This window comes from Plecotus auritus (genome assembly GCF_963455305.1).
Source record: "Plecotus auritus genome assembly, chromosome: 11".
NCBI lineage: Eukaryota > Metazoa > Chordata > Mammalia > Chiroptera > Vespertilionidae > Plecotus > Plecotus auritus.
In genome coordinates, this window is record NC_137777.1 from 42656730 (window position 1) to 42675902 (window position 19173).

General features: G+C 39.2%; 1 protein-coding gene across 22 annotated transcripts in view; it reads right to left on the minus strand.

The window, feature by feature from the left end:
• STAU2 (staufen double-stranded RNA binding protein 2) overlaps positions 1-19173 on the minus strand; it is a 244914-nt gene that overhangs the window by 95678 nt on the left and 130063 nt on the right. For 10 of the 22 annotated variants that reach the window (XM_080647156.1, XM_080647152.1, XM_080647153.1 and 7 more), the window contains one exon: positions 1292-1405. The exons of the other annotated variants lie outside the window; for them this stretch is intronic. In XM_080647156.1, the coding sequence (XP_080503282.1) occupies positions 1292-1405 (114 nt within the window). The remainder of the gene's footprint in view (positions 1-1291; positions 1406-19173) is intronic. 22 annotated transcript variants of the gene reach the window in all.

Genomic DNA, 19173 nt, shown 5'->3' on the forward strand with positions numbered 1-19173 from the left:
TAATATCCCAAATTATGGGAGTAGTTTGACAGTTCTGAAAGTTCACATGCTTATCCTTTATATTCTATAATACTAACTCTCCTCCACAGAACTGAGCACATTATAGTGAAAGCCCAGTGTTACTGACACTTTTCCCCTATATAATTATTAAAAAGAACTTCTATTATTTCTTCCTTGTAAGAGGACTCTATATTTAAATTAATAATAAACTGCAAACTAGATGTCTAAAATAATTAAAATCTCCTAAGATATCAGTTTCCCAATATAAAATTTTCGATTTTTCAAAAGTCTAGGAAATAATGCCAGTGGATAATGCATGGAGTGGGGCAAAAGTAAGTTTATAGTTGTAAGTATGGGAAACATGGAGTTTATTCTTATATTATTATTTATTAACTATTGCATTACCATGGAACCTCAGTTCTCAAACTCAATTTGCTCTGGAAGGCTGTTCAAGAAGTGATTTGTTCAAAAACTGAATCATTTTTTCCCATTAGAAACAATGTAAATTGAATTAATCCGTTCCAGACGCGCAAATGATTCCCTGCTTTAACCTTTCTTGTTTATGTACAGTACATGTCTCATGTACTGTTTAATCTGTAAACAAACACTTCTTTTCTTAAACTGATCAAACCTCCCCCCACTCCCCCGCCCTAGCCTTAAAGGAATCACTTTCAGCTCTCCTTCAAGGTGTCTTTTTGGAAGTCTGCATGCAGCATCTTCACTTTGTCACATATCACTCACATATCACTGCCTCTGAAATGCTGTCACCAGCTGCTTTTTGTTTATCCAATTCAACAACAATTTTTCTACCTCTTCAAATTCCCTGTGATCATTATCTCTTTCACACCCTTAGCAACATTAGCACTCTTGATGGGTTTTTTTTGTGTTAAAATTGTGCTAATGGTGGATTTCACCAACAGCAAAAGCATTCTTTCTTTTGTTTGTTGCCTGAAAGACTTTTTTATTTTATTTGACCTACACTTTTTTTTTTTTTTTTTAATGCTGAGGTATCGCCATGAAATGGGTTCTCAGATGGAAAACCGAAGTTTGGTTCGACAACTGAGACATTTTTTCCATGGACGACTAGGTGGAGAACTGAACTGTTTGAGATGGGAGACATTTGAGAACTGAGGCTTGACTGTACTTATTTGTATCACAACTGTAAGCCTACTTTTGCCCACCCCTGTATTAGGGAAAGCAAAGCTGTGTGTGCCCACATAGCTTCCGTTTTGATGGTCTCTGACTTCTTTGCTGGGCCAGCACACAGCACAATGTCAGTGGCACAGGATACCTGGTCATGGCTGGCTTCAACGGAGCTTCCACCAGCATGGAAAGTCATCTGCACAGGGGCTAAGGTCAGGCAGGTCACACACTCTCTGCCACTCTGTCTATCACAGTAGTGCACCTATAACAGAACACACGCAGTCTGCTGAGCACCGCAGGGGAGAGGGAGCCAGGGGCAAAGGCCCTTTCAAAGGGTCTAGATTTCAAGGAAAATTCAAGTAAGTTATGCAGCACACACTTCAAACATTTAAAACGTTATCGGGACCTTCCAGTATCTATATGAGAAGGCTATTAACTCTACTTTAGGTATATTTTTCAAGTTTTAAGAGTTTAGGAATCAAGGATACGCATAAGTCCAAGTTTATTTGATGCTAATGGAACTTTGTCAACCTGACTTTTCTCTCATCTTTGACTCTATATGTGTGTGTGACTGCCACTTAATTGGTAGTGACATTCTTCTACTTATACATGATAGTTCTTCTAAAACCACTGTGAAATATATATATTACTACATCATGTTCTGCTTGAAATGTTGACATTGCAGTCAAAGTGAATTAAACTAAGGTGATTTGTAATGTGCAGACCAAAATAAAGTTACCATAATATTATTTTTCTTTTAGTGAAATACAGCCAAGCATTATTAAAAGCACATGTCAGAAGACACTCCCTATCAGAGGTAGGGGACGGGGGTGAGGGTGGTAGGGGAACTGTGAGTCCATCTCCCCACTGGGAAAATCCCCATTCTCCTCTCACTCATCTACAGTCACAAGAGTTCTTTCAAGCAGTATTTATTTTCACTCGAAGCTAATAAAGTAAAAATAGCATTGCTTTTGTGATAAATTACTAACTATACCATAGGAAGAAATGATTTTATTAGCTAGAACATGCTCAATTTGTTAAATTTGTGTAGATTTAGGGTAAAAATTTAGATGAAAATCTTGAATTTGTGAGGAAGAAAATTTAAACACATACTAGTTCCCTATCTGAGGTTTAATTCTACTTGCTGTATAATACCCATATATCTTCATTACAGATCATGGTCCACAAATATTTTGTCATGTTTAATATAGATCTAACTGAAAATGACAACAATATGAATCCTAGCCTAATGGTTGAATAATTCCACTTTTTTAAACAAATAGGGTTGTTAAGATTGCCTGTCAGTTTCTCTAAAGGTAAGAAACTCCCTCGAGTTCAAAGCAAGTCAATAAATAAAACCTTGTCTCCAAAGCACTTTAAAGATTTTATTATAAAAATATTTTTCCTAGTTAACTTGGGGGAAAAGATTTGACCGCAGTTCTAATTCATGGTGTTATACCTTCTGAGCAAATTAAAAGGTCGCTCAGTGTAAATGAATTCATGACTGTGGAAGTGTTGTTTACTATGCATCAGCTAAATATGGTGGGGGAACTGAAACTTACCACATAGCAGGTTTACGCAAAAGCCAATATGCTGACACTGTCATAACTATAGTTCGCAGCCATTTAGGATCCAGTTAAAATATTCTTATCGCATATAGGGCTGTTATAAAACATACTTTTAAAAGTAAAATCTAATCACCTTTGATATCAATTGGAAGTCCATGTGAAAGATATGACACTTTCCGAAATATCCAAATTGATAGTGAAAATGCTTGTATGTTGGCCAAGATGCATCATTATTAAGAATAATATTATATTAGGATAATATCTGTCACTGACTTGTCCTAAAGCTTTTTTCTCAATCATTTTCATAACTAAAATCAACTCCTTTATAACTAAAATGTAAACATATATTTAACATGCTCAGTCATGTACCAGTGTTCTAGCTGTATGAGTAATCTGTTCCACTTTGCATGCAATATGCTTATCACACTAATGCCTCAAAAGGGGTAAGTAAATGAATGAAATCACATTATACAGACTTGTAATTACTTCCTCTCTCTTTTAGAATTCTCCACGTGGTATAAACTTTGAAAATTACATGCCTATGTTTGGTGTACAAAAATCTACCAGTAATGCACTTCTAATACAAGTCTATAGACAAAAACTGTCTAACAATTGCAACAACATATGTGTGGCAAATATTGTTAAAGGAGATAATGCATTCTTACACTATGTGATGAGTATGTACACGGCAAAAAACCCTAAATTTTGTTCTTTGCTTTTCAGTTTTCAGTGACTATACCATTGGAGATGTAAGGAGGCAACTCATTAAGGCGTAAATTATATACACACATAAACATATACAGTTATTTTTGTTTTACATGTACATGAAAGAAAGCACCAAGTGACTTTTAACAATTTCTTATCTACTAGAAAAGGAGCTTCCTTTTTTTGTAATACGTACTCATGTTTTAAAAGAATCACATATATCCATTTACATATGTAAAAGAAGCTGCATTAAAATCTATAGAGCTTTGCAAAGAAATAACTTCTTAACAAGGAAAACTAGTGTAAGGTCAAAGAAAAAGTATAGTCCTATAGGTAGTCAGCATGCCACCAAAGTTAAACTAATCCAAAATCTTCTCCCAAGAGGGCAAACCAACTCGACTACTTTTGATGGATTAGAACTCTAATGTACTGTCTATCTCTTTTTAAAAAATGGATATCAAAAATAAGACCTTATCAATCTTTCCATTATATATTGGTTGCATTCATAAAAGTATTTAATTATTTTTATACAAATATTGAAATATATTGCTTTCTACTCAGTAATTACAGATTCTAGAACACACTATATTTAATATTTAAAAAATAATTACATTCATGATAAAAAAAAAGACCATTTGTAACTTCTGCTTCCAGACAAGATGTAATAGATTTACTTTTCTGCATTCTTCCTTTTTAGTATAAGTAACAGCCCTGGATGTTATCCATAAAACAAATATAAGAGGACTCAGGAGAAAGGAGAGGAGAAAGACCAGCTTAGGGATTTCAAGACCCAAGAAGTAACACAGTGCTGAATTCCTGGGTTTTCTTTTATATATCCTGGATTGGGCACTAGAGAAGCCAGCAACCTGGAAATGTCACTGGTTATAGGCGGAAAGAACAAAACAAGGAAGTCTGATCTCTATAACCAAAGGGCCAGAAAAAGAATAATTTATCCAGACAGAAAATGTTTAAGTAAAAGTGCCCTACTCCAGCCAAACACCGTGGAAAAAATGGCAGACCCCCACGAGCAAAGGCCAAATGGGGAACCTAGACTTCCACCCTTGCCAGACTGGAATGCAGCGACCCAATTCCCTTACAGGGGTGATAACAGGAAAGGCTGAATGGGGAGTCATGACTTTCACCCCTGATGGACAATGAGGCACCCTCCCCCTTCTCACTGGAGTGGTGTTGGGAGAAGCATAGTGGAGGGTCAGGACTTTCACCACCATCTAGCTATTACAAACCCTCTCCCTTCCACCAGAGTGTCAAAAAAGGCTAAGTGGAGAAAGTTACTATGATATCTGATGGTAACAAGGTGGCACTCCTATACCCTCCTAAGCTGGGGCCATGTCAGAGGAGGCTTACTAAAACAAAAGATTTAAGTAAGATAGACAGACTTATACCCCAAATGTCCAGTATTCAATAGAAACCCATTTATTATTCCAAAAACTAGGATAATCTCAACTTGAATGAGAAGAGATAATCTTAAAATGCCAACAAGAAGATAACATAGATTTCAGACTTACCAAGTAAGTGTTTTAAATAGCTATCATAAATATGTTTTAAAAGACAATGAAACACACACTTGAAACAAAAAAATATAGTTTCAGTAGGCAGATGCAGAGTGGAGGGAGTCAATGAGAGGGCGAAAAAGGGAACATCTATAATACTTTCAATAAAGATAAATTTTTTAAAAGTCTCAACAAAGAAATAGAACATATAATAAGAACCAAATCTAACATTATTAAAAATTAAATTTATTGGGGTGACACTGGTTACCATATCAAATCGAACTTGTAAAACTGAAAAATACATGAAACAAAATAAAAAACTCAATGGGTAGGCTTAATAGCAGAATGGACAGAATAGAGGAAAGAACCAGTAGACTTGAAGATAAAAAAATAAAAATTCCCTAATCTGGGCAACCAAAAAAAAAAGACTGAGAAAAAATGAATGATGGAGGCAAACATTTAACAGGAACTTCTCAACAGAACCCATGAAGGCCAGAAAGAATTGGCACAAGGTATTTCAAGAGCTAAAAAACAACAACAAAGAAAAAACCATCAATAACAACAAAAACAAAACAGTAAACCCAGAATTTTATATCCAGTAAAAATATCCTTAAGGACTGACGAAAAACCCAAACATTCTCAAATGAATGTAAACTGAGAATACGTTGCTGGCATACCTACCTTAAAAGAATGACTAAAGTAACAAAGAAAATGATAAAAGCAGGACTCTTAGAACTCCACCAGGAAGGAAAAAACACAGAAAGGAGTAAAAATGTTAGTAAATACAACAGATTTTCCTTTTCTTCTAAAATTCTCTAAGTTATGTTTGACATTAGAAGCAAAAATATAACCCTGTCTGATATGGTTCTAAACATATGGAGAGAAAATATTCAAGACAATTATAAACAGAGTGGTGTATAGGTCATTGAGAAGGGCACATCACTTCTGTGATTTTCTTACCAAAAATGCACAATCTCAATCAAATAATGAGAAAATATCAGAAAAAAACACACAAATTATTAACATTCTACAAAATAAGTATTCAATATTATGCAAAAGTGTCAAGATCATAAAAGGCTAAAGAGCTGCTACTTGATTGGAAGACACTTAAGTGACATCGCAATTAAATGCAATGTGGGATCCTAGACTGGGTCTGAGACCTGAAAAAGAACATTAGTAGAGGGAGAAACGGCATAGGTAAACACCTGAACTGCTGCCTTGAACAACAATTTCGAAACTACAACTAAAAGACAAAACGGACATCATCCAGAACCACAGGAACACTGGGTGAGTGGAAATTCTACAACTAGAAGGAAAGAGAAAAGCACACTGAGACTCAGAGGAACTGCAGAAGGCAGAGGTACGGAGGCGCGCACGTGGAGAGGACTGCAAGCTGAGTACGCGGCAGGCTTTCTCAATTGGGAGGGAGACAAAAACTCCCTACTGCTCTGAACTCCAGTTCCAGGTGAGACTCTGGACTCATACGGGGAGAAACTCATACAGAGAGAAACTGGACTGTCTGGCAGCAGGCAAAACTCGAGGGCAGCTTTCTCTCAGAGATGCTTGCAGCGATTACCGCAGGACACTGAGACCCAAGGGCCTCTTAGGCAGGCTGACGGGAAGCCATTGCTGTTTGCTCCGCCCTGAGATCCTGCCCCATGAAGCCATTGCTGTGTGCTCTGCCCTGAGACTCCGCCCCATCCAAGCTGAGCACAGAGGCTTAGCATATGAATGGCCTGGTCCTTTGAAATCTAAACTTACCTAATAAACTGCAGCTGAGTCAGTGAGACCCAGAATATCCAAAAGAGGGCCCAAGGCCCCGCAGCAGCTTGCATTGCTTCACAGCTGAACCTCATCTGGGCACAAACAAAGAAGAGTAATCTGCAGATCTCTCCATAGCTCCTGCTGGGTGGCCTCAGGCAGAGGCTAAATTAGCACCTCCTTGGAGATCCAAAAGCCAGTGTCTCAGGGGTCAGAGTAGGACCATCCAGATTACAACTCCTCAGATCCATAAGGGACACACTCAGGGGGCAGACTCAGTGAGCTCCAAAGCCCCACTGAAGCAAGTCCTGCCTCATAAGGGTGTCTCCAGCATAGAAGTTCTCCCAGCGAAGACAAAGCTGATCCTCACAGCCAATTGGCCTGGAGGTCAATTCCTCCCAGTGATACCAACAACAATCAAGGCTTAACTACAACAAGACTGTGCACACAGCCCACAAAGGGGTGCACCAAGAGTGTCCACCTCAGGTAACTGGGGAGGCTGAGCCACTGGGCCCTAGAGGACACCTAGCACACAAAGCCACTCTATCAACTCAGGGAAGCAGCAAAATGCGGAGACAAAGAAACAGGTCACAAATGAAAGAAATGGAGGAAAGCAAATGACTGGATATAGAGTTCAAAACCACGGTTATAAGGTTTTTCAAGAACTTCCTAGAAAAGGCCGATAAATTTAGTGAGACCCTTGAGGATATAAAAAAGGACCAACTAGAAATTAAACATACACTGACTGAAATAAAAAATAATATACAGAGATCCAACAGCAGACTAGAGGATTGCAAGAATCAAGTCAAAGATTTGAAATACAAAGAAGCAAAAAACACCCAACCGAAAAAGCAAAAAGAAAAAAGAATCCAAAAATATGAAGATAGTGTAAGGAGCCTCTGGGACAACTTCAAGCGTACCAACATCAGAAGAAGAGAGAGAGCAAGATACTGAAAACCTATTTGAAGAAATAATGACAGAAAACTTCCCCCACCTGGTGAAAGAAATAGACTTACAAGTCCAGGAAGCCCACAGAACCCCAAACAAAAGGAATCCAAAGAGGACCACACCAAGACACGTCATAATTAAAATGCCAAGAGCAAAAGACAAAGAGAGAATATTAAAAGCAGCAAGAGAAAAACAGTTAGTTACCTACAAGGGAGCACCCATATGATTGTCAGTTGATTTCTCAACAGAAACTATGCAGGCCAGATGGGAGTGGCAAGAAATAGTCAAAGTGATGAATAGCAAGAACCTACAACCAAGATTACTCTACCCAGCAAAGTTATCATTCAGAATTGAAGGGCAGATAAAGAGCTTCACAGATAAGAAAAAGCTAAAGGAGTTCATCGCCACCAAACCAGTATTATATGAAATGCTGAAAGGTATTCTTTAAGAAGAGGAGGAAGAAGAAAAAGGTAAAGATAAAAACTATGAACAACAAATACATATCTATCAACAAGTGAATCTAAAAATCAAGTGAATAAAAAAATCTGATGAACAGAATAAACTGGTGAATATAATAGTATCAGGGGCATAGAAAGGGAGTGGACGGACAGTTCTCGGGGGAAAAGGGGTATGGAGGGTGCAGGAAGAGACTGCACAAAAATCGTACACCTATGGATGAGGACAGTGAGGGGGAGGTAAGGGCAGAGGGTGGGGTGGGAACTGGGTGGAGGGGAGCTATGGGGGGAAAAAAGAACAATTGTAATAATCTGAACAATAAAGATTTATTTTAAAAAAAGAAAAAAAAGAACATTAGTAGAAAAACTGGCAAAATTTGATTAAGATCTGTAGATTAATTATTGTATCATCATTAATGTCCTGGTACTGACAATTATACTATAATTATATAATTGTTAACAGTATAGTCTATACTATTTTTCTCCTTTTCTCTAAGTATAAAAATAAACACACTTTAAAGGAGATTTATAAGAAAGAAAACCTTTCTTAAGTGCTTCAGAATAAATGAGACTTGAAAGAAGCTGAGAGTCTATTAGAATAAATAACAGATAAATTTAAGTTTTTCTATGCACGTCAGAATTTTATACTAAAAGAATCTTTCAAAAACAAGAGAAGAGAATCAGTGGAGGCTAAATTTTCTTTTAATTAGAAAAATAAAGTTACTAGACAATGTGAGTATTTTCTACCTCTGATATAGGAAGGAAAGAGGATGCAGGAAAACAATTTCCTGGCATAAAAGCCTGGAAAATCACAATATCCAAACAATCATGAAAAAGAGGAGTTAAGAGAGAAACCAAGATGGCGGCATAGGTAAACACCTAAACTGCTGCCTCGCACAACAATTTCAAAACTACAACTAAAAGACAGAACGGACACCATCCAGAACCACAGGAAAGCTGGCTGAGTGAAAATTCTACAACTAGAAGGAAAGAGGAAAGCTCACAGAGAATTGGAGGTACGGCAAAGGGGCTTTGTGCGTGCAGAGAGGAAGGGCGGCTGAGAGCCTGGCTGACTTTCTCTGGCGGAAGGGGGAAGGAAGCTTCCGACCGCACTGAACCCCAGTTCTGACAGCACTGAACCCCAGTTCCGGGCAAATCCCTGGGGACCCACGCTCTTATGGGGGGAGTCTGGACTCTCGGGCGGAGACTCGGGAGCCAGGGAAGGCGGAGGACTGAAAGTGCCCGCGCGCGCGCGTGCCAGTGAGCACAAAGGCTGCGGAAGTTGCCACAGGCTTTCCCTAGTGAAAGGGAGTCAGAGGCTCCTGACGGCACTGAGCCCCAGTTCTGACTGCAGTGAACCCCAGTTCCAGGCGAGCCCCTGGGGACCCACGCTCTTGTGGGGGGAGTCTGGACTCTCGGGCGGAGACTCGGGAGCCAGGGAAGGCGGAGGACTGAAAGTGCCCGCGCGCGCGCTCGCCAGTGAGCACAAAGGCTGCGGAGGTTGTCACAGGCTTTCCCTAGTGGAAGGGAGTCAGAGGATTCTGACTGCACTGAGCCCCAGTTCTGACTGCAGTGAACCCCAGTTCCAGGCGAGCCCCTGGGGACCCACGCTCTTGTGGGGGAGTCTGGACTCTCGGGCGGAGACTCGAGCTGGGGAAGGCGGAGGACTGAAAGCGCACATGCACGCAAGGGCAAGGCTGACAGGAAGCCAAAACTGAGACTCCACCCCATCCAAGCTGAGCACAGAGGCTATTGCAATTTGGCAAGTCTAATCCTATAAGGCTGTCTCCAGCACCGAACTTCTCCCAGCATAGACACAGCTGATCCTTACAGCCAACTGGCCTGGAGGTCAATTCTTCCCAGTGATACCAACAACAATAAAGACTTAATTACAACAAGGCTGTACACACAGTCCACAAAGGGGTGCACCAAGAGTGTCCACCTCAGGTTAACTGGGGAAGCAGACCCACTGGGCCATATTGGAAACCTAGCACAAATATCTACCTTACCAACTCAGGGAATCAGTGAAAATGCGGGGTCAAAGAATCAGATCACAAACGAAAGAAATGGAGGAAAACAAACGACTGGATATAGAATTCAAAACCACCGTTATAAGACTTTTTAAGAATATCCTAGAAAAGGCCGATAAATATAACGAGACCCTCGAAGATATGAAAAAGGACCAACTAGAAATTAAACATACACTGACTGAAATAAAAAATATTATACAGAGACCCAGAAACAGAATAGAGGAACACAAGAATCAAGTCAAAGAATTGAAATACAAAGAAGCAAAAAACACTCAACCGAAAAAGCAAAAAGCAAAAAAAAAAATCCAAAAAGTTGAAGATAATGTAAGAAGACTCTGGGACAACTTCAAGCGTACCAACATCAGAATTATGGGGGTGCCAGAAGAAGAGAGAGAGCAAGATACTGAAAACCTATTGGAAGAAAGAATGACCGAAAACTTCCCCCACCTGGTGAAAGAAATAGACTTACAAGTCCAGGAAGCCCACAGAACCCCAAACAAAAGGAATCCAAAGAGGACCACACCAAGACACATCATAATTAAAATGCCAAGAGCAAAAGACAAAGAGAGAATATTAAAAGCAGCAAGAGAAAAACAGTTAATTACCTACAAGGGAGCACCCATACGACTGTCAGCTGACTTCTCAACAGAAACTATGCAGGCCAGACGGGAGTGGCAAGAAATTTTCAATGTGATGAATAGCAAGAACCTACAACCAAGATTACTCTACCCAGCAAAGCTATCATTCAGAATTGAAGGGCAGATAAAGAGCTTCACAGATAAGAAAAAGCTAAAGGAGTTCATCACCACCAAACCAGTATTATATGAAATGCTGAAAGGTATTCTTAAAGAAGAGGAAGAAGAAAAAAGTAAAGAGAAAAATTATGAACAACAAATACATATCTATCAACAAGCGAACCTAAAAATCAAGTGAATTAAAAACCTGAGGAACAGAATAATCTGGTGAATATAATAGAATCAGGGGCATAGAAAGGGAGTGGACTGATAATTCTCAGGGGGAAAGGGGTATGGGGGGTTCATGAAGAGAATGGACAAAAATCATACACCTATGGATGAGGACAGTGGGGGGGAGGTAAGGGCAGAAGGTGGGGTGGGAAATGGGTGGAGGGGAGCTATGGGGGGAAAAAGGAGAAATAATTGTAATAATCTGAATAAAGATTTATTTAAAAAAAAATAAAAATAAAATGAATAACTAAAAAAAAAAAAGAGGAGTTAAAGGTTCCTCTATAAGTTAGAGTTTTAGAGACAAAAATGACAATATAGGTCTATGCATGGGAAGGATAGCAATAGGGACTAAATAACATCCATAAATGTTACTTGATTTGCAAAAGCTGAGAGGTAAGTTGCTGCTTAAACTGCAGATCCAATTTGGTAGTAACACCACCTATCAGATTTTCAGCTATTTCTATTTGTTTAAAATATATTTTTATTGATTTTAGAGAGGAAGAGAGAGAAATATCAATGATGAGACAGAATCACTGATCGGCTGCCTCCTGCATGCTCCCCACTGGGGACCGAGCCCTGTACCTGGGCATTTGCCCTGACCAGGAATCAAACCTGTGACCTCCTGGTTCATAGGTCGACACTCAACCACTGAGCCACACCAGCTGGGCACAGTTATTTCTATTTTTAATCTAGGAAAATATTACTATCTTTATCCTCAATTTTCTCCCCTATCATTACACAATGTTTCCACTGAAACTACTCTAAACAGGAAGCAATAACCACCTCAATGCAAGTTCTTCTTTGCAGCATTCGACAGAGAAGTATATGCAGAACCCAGAGAGACTACTATTCCAGAAGCCAAGAGAAAAGGAAGTTCAAGATGAGGTTAAAAGTTTGGAATTTGAATCCAGACAGGTTAACTGCCTCTAAAAACAAAATTCAAAACTATGCAGAGAAATGTAACAGAATCCAGTCTCTATAATGTATCATTCATAATAGTCAGAATGCAATCCAAAATGACTTGACCTAAAATAAACAGGAAAAAGTGACTCATTCTCAAGTGAAAAAGGCAATCTATAGAGGCCACATCCAATGCTGAAATAAGCAGAAAAGCATCGATTATACTTACTCACAAGGATATAAAGAAAAATATGTCTGTAAGGAATGAACGAATAGAGAAAGTCACCAGAGAAACAGAATTTTTAAGAAGAACCATACAAAAATTCTGAAAATGAAAATATCCAAAAGAAAACAAAAAAAAATCACTGGATAAAGGAGATACAGGAAAGAGTGAACTTACAGGTCAATGGAAATAGTATAATCTGAGGTTCAGGGAAAATTTTTTATTTAAAAATAGATAAAGCCTCAGGAATCTGTGGGACAATATTTAAAAATGCATGTAAATGAAGGCCCAAAAGGAGAGGAGATAGAAAAGTGGGCAAAAATATATTTGAAGGAAATATGGCCAAAAATCCCCCAAATTTGATGAAAGCAATAAATATACCAATTTAAGAAATCTGTAAGTATACAGTGAGTTCAGTATTGGCACCCAAAAGCTATGTCCAGCAGCTTTGAATGTGATCGTTTTTTGGAAATACGGTCTTTGCAGATGGGATTAAGTTAAGGATCTCGGGATAAGATAATCCTAGGTTTAGAGTGGGCCCTAAATCCAACAACTAGTGTCCTTATGGCTTTTCCAATATTTTGAATTACTTTTTATGACAGATGTCAAGATTGCCAGTAATTAATGAATGAATGAATTGGTCAATTCAGCGGTATTCAAACACAAGTGGTAGAATTCCAGCTTCAGGCAATAAATTCATTGGACAAAGACTCTTGCAGATAACAATATAAAATGTAGACAAAATGAAAGAAAAATATCTGAAGACACTGGAATGTGATCAAGAGTAGGCAGACACCAGGGCACAGTTTTCCCTTAACCTTAAAGGACCAAAACTATAAGGAATAAAAATTTGACTGCGTGGCTTTTTTTTTTTTTTTTTTTTTTTTTTTTTTTTTTTTTTGCCTGAGAGTATTCTCGCTTTCTATAGTTCTATTGGTGGAAAACTGCAGTCTTACCGCAGGAGGTGGCAGAGGAAAGAACTCAGGGGTGGCAGACGAGCTGGACACTGAGGGAACAAATCCCAGAAGTAAGGTGGCTGCAGAGTGGTACAACTCTCAATCTGCATATAAACTGCACCCCAATTCCTGCCTGATTATAGACTCTGCATGTCCAGGGAAGATCACAGAGGGCCGGGAATAAAAGTGGGCAGAGAGAAGTAAGAAATCCATTAAGATCTGAAAGTTTGGGGTTGTTGTTCTTTTACTTTCTTATTGAATTTACTGGGGTGACATATAGGTTAATAAAATCATATAGGTTTCAGATGTTGAATGTTATAATACATCACCTGTATATTATATTGTGTGTGTTCAAGTCAAGTCTCCTTCCATCACCACTGCTATGTTTTTAATAGAGTGCGGTCTGTAAAGTATATACAGCTTGAGTACTAGAAAGCTAAACGCTTCACTGGACTAAAGTATCCGTAGACATGGGCTGGTTGATAAGTTGAAAATTTAAGGGGAGGGCAGAAATGCTGAAAGCTAGGAAATGCAAAGAGGATGGGCTCCAAAGTATGAGATAAACTCAGCCCAAATAATTATGAAGACACTGGGAAGACACTGCAAGAGAAAAGGCCACAGCTGGAAGCCGAGAGAACTAAGTGGGGTATCAGCTGAGGGATGTCGCTATGGGAGAGGCAAAGCTTACACTTTCAGTCCAGACTGCTTAACTGAGTACTGGGCCAAAAACAAAAACAATGATCTGCAAAAGAAAAAATGATAGAGTTGCTCTAACATATTATCCACAGTGTCCATTTTTCAAACAAAAGTTACAGATATGCAAAAAACAAACAAAACAACAACCAGGAAAGGGTGACCCACATTCACACATAAGGCAGTCGAAAGAAACAGACTCCTGCCTTAGGTGGTTTGGCTCAGTGGATAGAGCACTGGCATGTGGACTGAAGGGTACCGGGTTCAATTCCAGTCAAGGGCACATGCCCGGGTTGTGGGCTCAGTCCCCAGTAGGGGGCATGCAGAAAGCAGCCGATCAATGATTCTCTCTCATCACTGATATTGATGTTTCTCTCTCTCTCTCTCTCTCTCTCTCTCTCTCTCCATCTCTTCCTCTCTCCCCCTTCATCTCTGGAATAAAAATATATATTAAAACAAAAACATAAAAGCAAACCCATAAAATGTCTAGGAAAAAAGTAAGAGAAAATCTTTGCAACCTTGTAGTCAAAGATTTCTTAGATAAGATAAAAAAGGCACAAACTATATGGAAAATTGAACTTCATCAACACTGAAAACTTCTTTTCAACTTTTCAAAAGATGCCATTAAAATAATGAAAAAAAAAAGTCACAGGCAGTGAGATATTTGTAACACAAAAATTGTATCCAGAATATATTTTTTAAAAACTGTTATAACTCCTAAGAAACCAGAAACACCAATCAGAAAGGATATATGCACCCCTATGTTCATAGCAGCACAATTTACAATAGCTAAGATTTGGAAACAGCCTAGGTGCCCGTCAGCAGATGACTGGATCAGAAAACTATGGTACATCTACACAATGGAATACTATGCTGCCATAAAAAAGAAGGAATTACTACCATTTGTAGACACCTGGATGGAATTAGAGAACATTATGCTAAGTGAAATAAGCCAGTCAGTGAAAGAAAAATACCACATGATCTCACTCATTTAGGGATAATGAAAAACATTATAAACTGATGAACCAAAAGATAGTTACAGAGGCAGTAAAGCATCAAACAGAGTGTCTAATTACAGCAGTAAGGTTAGGGAGAGGTGGGGGAAATAAGAGATCAACTGAAGGACTTGTATGCATGCATATAAGAGTAACCAACGGATGCAAAACATTGGGGGGTGAGGGCAGGTATGGGAGTGGGGTGGGGGGGGGGGGGCAATGGTAAGATATGTACACATATAATACCTTAATAAAAATTTGGAAAAAAAAAAAAAAAGGAAGAAATTTCTAAAAATCAAATTAATAAAAAAAAAAAAAAACTGTTATAACTCCATAAAAAGAAAATGCTCCAATTAAAAACTGGGCAAAAGAGGTGGACATTTCACAAAGATATATAATTTGGCCAATAAACACAATGTAAAGAAGCTCATATTGCCCTAGTTCAGTGGTTGGCAAACCATTAGTCAACAGAGCCAAATATCAACAGTACAACGATTGAAATTTCTTTTGAGAGCCAAATTTTTTAAACTTAAACTTCTTCTAACGCCACTTCTTCAAAATAGACTCGCCCAGGCCATGGTATTTTGTGGAAGAGCCACACTCAAGGGGCCAAAGAGCCGCATGTGGCTCGCGAGCCGCAGTTTGCCGACCACTGCCCTAGCTGGTTTGGCTCAGCCGATAGAGTCTCAGCCTGTGGACTGAAAGGTCCTGAGTTTGATTCCGGTCAAGGGCACATGCCCAGGTTTCGGGCTCAATCCCCACAGGGGGCGAGCAGAAGGCAGCCAATCAGTGATTCTCTCTCATCATTGATGTTTCTATATCTCTCTTCCTCTCTGAAATCAATAAAAATATATATATTTTTTAAAAAGCAGCTCATATTGTTGGTCACCAGTGAAATACAAATTAAAATATAAATGAAATACTACTGTACCAATTCATAAAATAAGACTGATCACTGTATGCAGCCCTCATACATTGCTGGCAGGAATGTAATGATACAACACAATGAAAAAGAATCTGATAGTTTCTTATAAATTTCTATGTACACTTACCATGTGACCCAGCAATTCCACTCTAAGGTATTTTTCCAAGAGAATTAGAAACATGTCTGCACAAAATCTTGTACATGAATATTCATAAAAAGCTTTATTCATAATAGCCCCAAACTGAAAACAACTCAGATGTCCATCAATAGATAACCTGATCATTGTGGTATATATCCATGTAATCAACTAGTACTTAGCAATAAAAAGGAACAAACTAGTGATATATACAACATAAACAAATCTTAAAACATTATATTGAGTCAAAGAAATCAGACGCAAAACTGTGCATGCCATATGGTTCCATTTTTATGAAATTCCTGAAAAGGTAAAACTAATCTTTAGTGACAAAAGGATATCCTGGTTGCCCGAGCCATGGGGAGGTGAGGGAACAGGCTGCTGAGAGGACCAGGAAATTGGTCACAGTAATGGCAATATTCCCATCTTGATTGTGGTGGTAGTTACATGTTGGTCTACATTTTTCAAAACTCATCAAAGTGTACAATTAAAATGGGTGTGTTTTATTATATGTAAATGATACCTCAATAAGGTTGATTAAAACATTGAAAAGTGTAGTTACCTGTCAGAATGACTACCATCAACAAATCAACAAATGACAAGTGCTGGCGAGGATGTGGAGAAATGGGAACCTTAGTGCACTACTTGTGGGAATGTAGACTGTGCAGCCACTGTGGAAAACAGTATGGAGTTTCCTAAAAACATTAAAAATGGAACTGCCATTTGACCCAGTGATCCCACTTCTAGGAATATATCCTGAGAATCCTGAAACACCAAATCAGGAAGAATATATGCACCCCTATGTTCACAGCAGCAATATTTACAATACTTGAGATCTGGAAACAGCCCAAGTTCCCATCAGTAGAGGAGTGGATAAAAAAGCTGTGTTACATTTACACCATGGAATACTATGCAACAGTAAAAAAGAAGGATCTCTTACCCTTTGAGACAGCATGGAGGGACCTGGAGAGTATTATGCTAAGCGAAATAAGCCAGTCAGAGAAAGATAAGTATCAAATGATCTCACTCATATGTGGAATCTAATGAATAAAATAAACAGATGAACAAAATAGATCCAGAGACATAGAAGCATGGAACAGACTGACAAATTGCAGAGGGAAGGTGGGGATGGGGGGCATGGAGGGAGGGATAACCATTAGCCAAAGAACTTATATGCATATATGCATAATCCATGGACACAGACAATAATGTGGTGAAGGCCTGAACATGAGGGGGGTTGGGGGGAGCAGGTCAATGGGGGGAAATGGGGGACATCTGTAATACTTTGAATAAAGATAAATTTAAAAATAAATAGGGAAAAAGTGTAGTTATCTTTGACACAACAGTTAAAGACACTAAGTCATTGTTTATACATCTCATAAATAAACTTAACTCATCTCACAATTCCCAAGCAGCTGTTACCTTAGGATATTACCACCGTTCGAATTTATCCTATGTGCTCATGTGACTATCTGCCCTTCCGCCTGTTCCCCCTACAACACATCCCACTCTAATGTTAGCTCCATGAGGGCGGAAACCTTGACTGAATTTATGCTGCACCCTCAGTGACAAGTGTACCTGGCCCATGGCAGGTGCTCAATGCATTTTGCTTGAATGAATGAATGAATGAATGAATCCCTTACATGTTGGTACTCATTGGGATGAATACTCACTGATCTCTCCTAGGCCTTTGCCCGGTTTTCCTGGTCAATCTTCTATCTATGGTTTCAATTACATCTATATACCAATGACTGTGTCCGACACTCTCTTGCTGATCACTGGACCCATTACAACTGCCCACTGGACATCTCCATTTGAAATTCCCTCGGGCAACTCAAATTCCACGTGTCTAAAGTGGAACTTAGTAACTTCCTCTAAGTTTATTCATCTCATGTATACTAAAAATAAAACCTTGTCTCAAACATATCATTCACATTACCTTCCTTTCAAATCCTTTCTTTTCTCACAAACTCACATTTACCCTCTCAAATTCCCCACAGAATACTCTATTTATCCTCACACAGTCTCCATTTACTCAATACATTAAATCCAGCGTCCACCCTGCCCAGGCCAGTCAAAGCAGCTTCACAGAAGTCAGCAACAGCCCTGACTGGTTTGGCTCAGTGGATAGAGCATCAGCCTGCAGACTCAAGGGTCCCAGGTTCAATTCCGGTCAAGGGCATGTACCTTGGTTGCAGGCACATCCCCAGTGGGGAGTGTGCAGGAGGCAGCTAATCAATGTTTCTCTCTCATCAATGTTTCTAACTCTCTCTCCCTCTCCCTTCCTCTCTGTAAAAAAAGCAATAATATATATATATATGAAGTCAGCAACAGACATCATGTAATGTTCTCAATTAAATGAATTCTCTCTTAGACGACTGTACTTTTAGCCCCTTCCTCTATGCCCTCTGGCTCTGCCCTAATTCGATCTTTGTTATTTCTGTTAGATTTGTTCAAAACCACTCTAATTAGTCTCTCCACCTCCAGTCTCTTGTTTGTCTAGTTCATCCTTCTCAATGCCTACGGAATTATTTTTCTGAAATACAAAAACCACGCCTCTACCCTTTCAAAAATAAGTCAGTGGTCTCTCCCTAACAGCTAAACTTCAAACTACCAGCAACACACATGTGTTCAGCATCCCTGACAGCCACTTCCACTTTGACCTCCAAGCATTTTCTAAAACACCATGCCCTTTGTCTTCGGTGCTTAGCTGCTTCTGCCTGCAATTCTTTTTCTTCTTATCCACCTTAAAATTCTGTGTGCTCTTTACTACTTAATTCGAATGTCTCCTCTGTTATGGATTCTTCCCTAATTCCTTCAGTCAGAGCTGTTCGTTCCCATTTATGATTAACGTGTGTAGCCATACCTCTAGTGAACACCTGTCAGGTTACACTGACTATGACACTTACTGTAGGGGCAGGCATTACAGACATTATTCCATGCAGTATGCTAGGAATCTTTCGTACTTTTTATCCAACACTGACCCCTGGAGACAGGGCTAGTTTGTGGTAGCGGGCAATCTTCGGCATTTCTACCTGTCTGTGTCCAACTTGACCATAACTCCCCTGTGCCCACTGGCCCAGTGCTGGGCATACTACCAGCAGCTGCAGGTACTTAAGTACTTTTCCAGAGTGAATTAACACATGGCCCATTTCCTGTTCGTCAGCTAGATCAACTCCCCTATTCACTGGGATGATGTCCTGGAGCCAGATTAACTTCATATCCGTGTAATTCTTCACACAGACACTGAAATTACTGA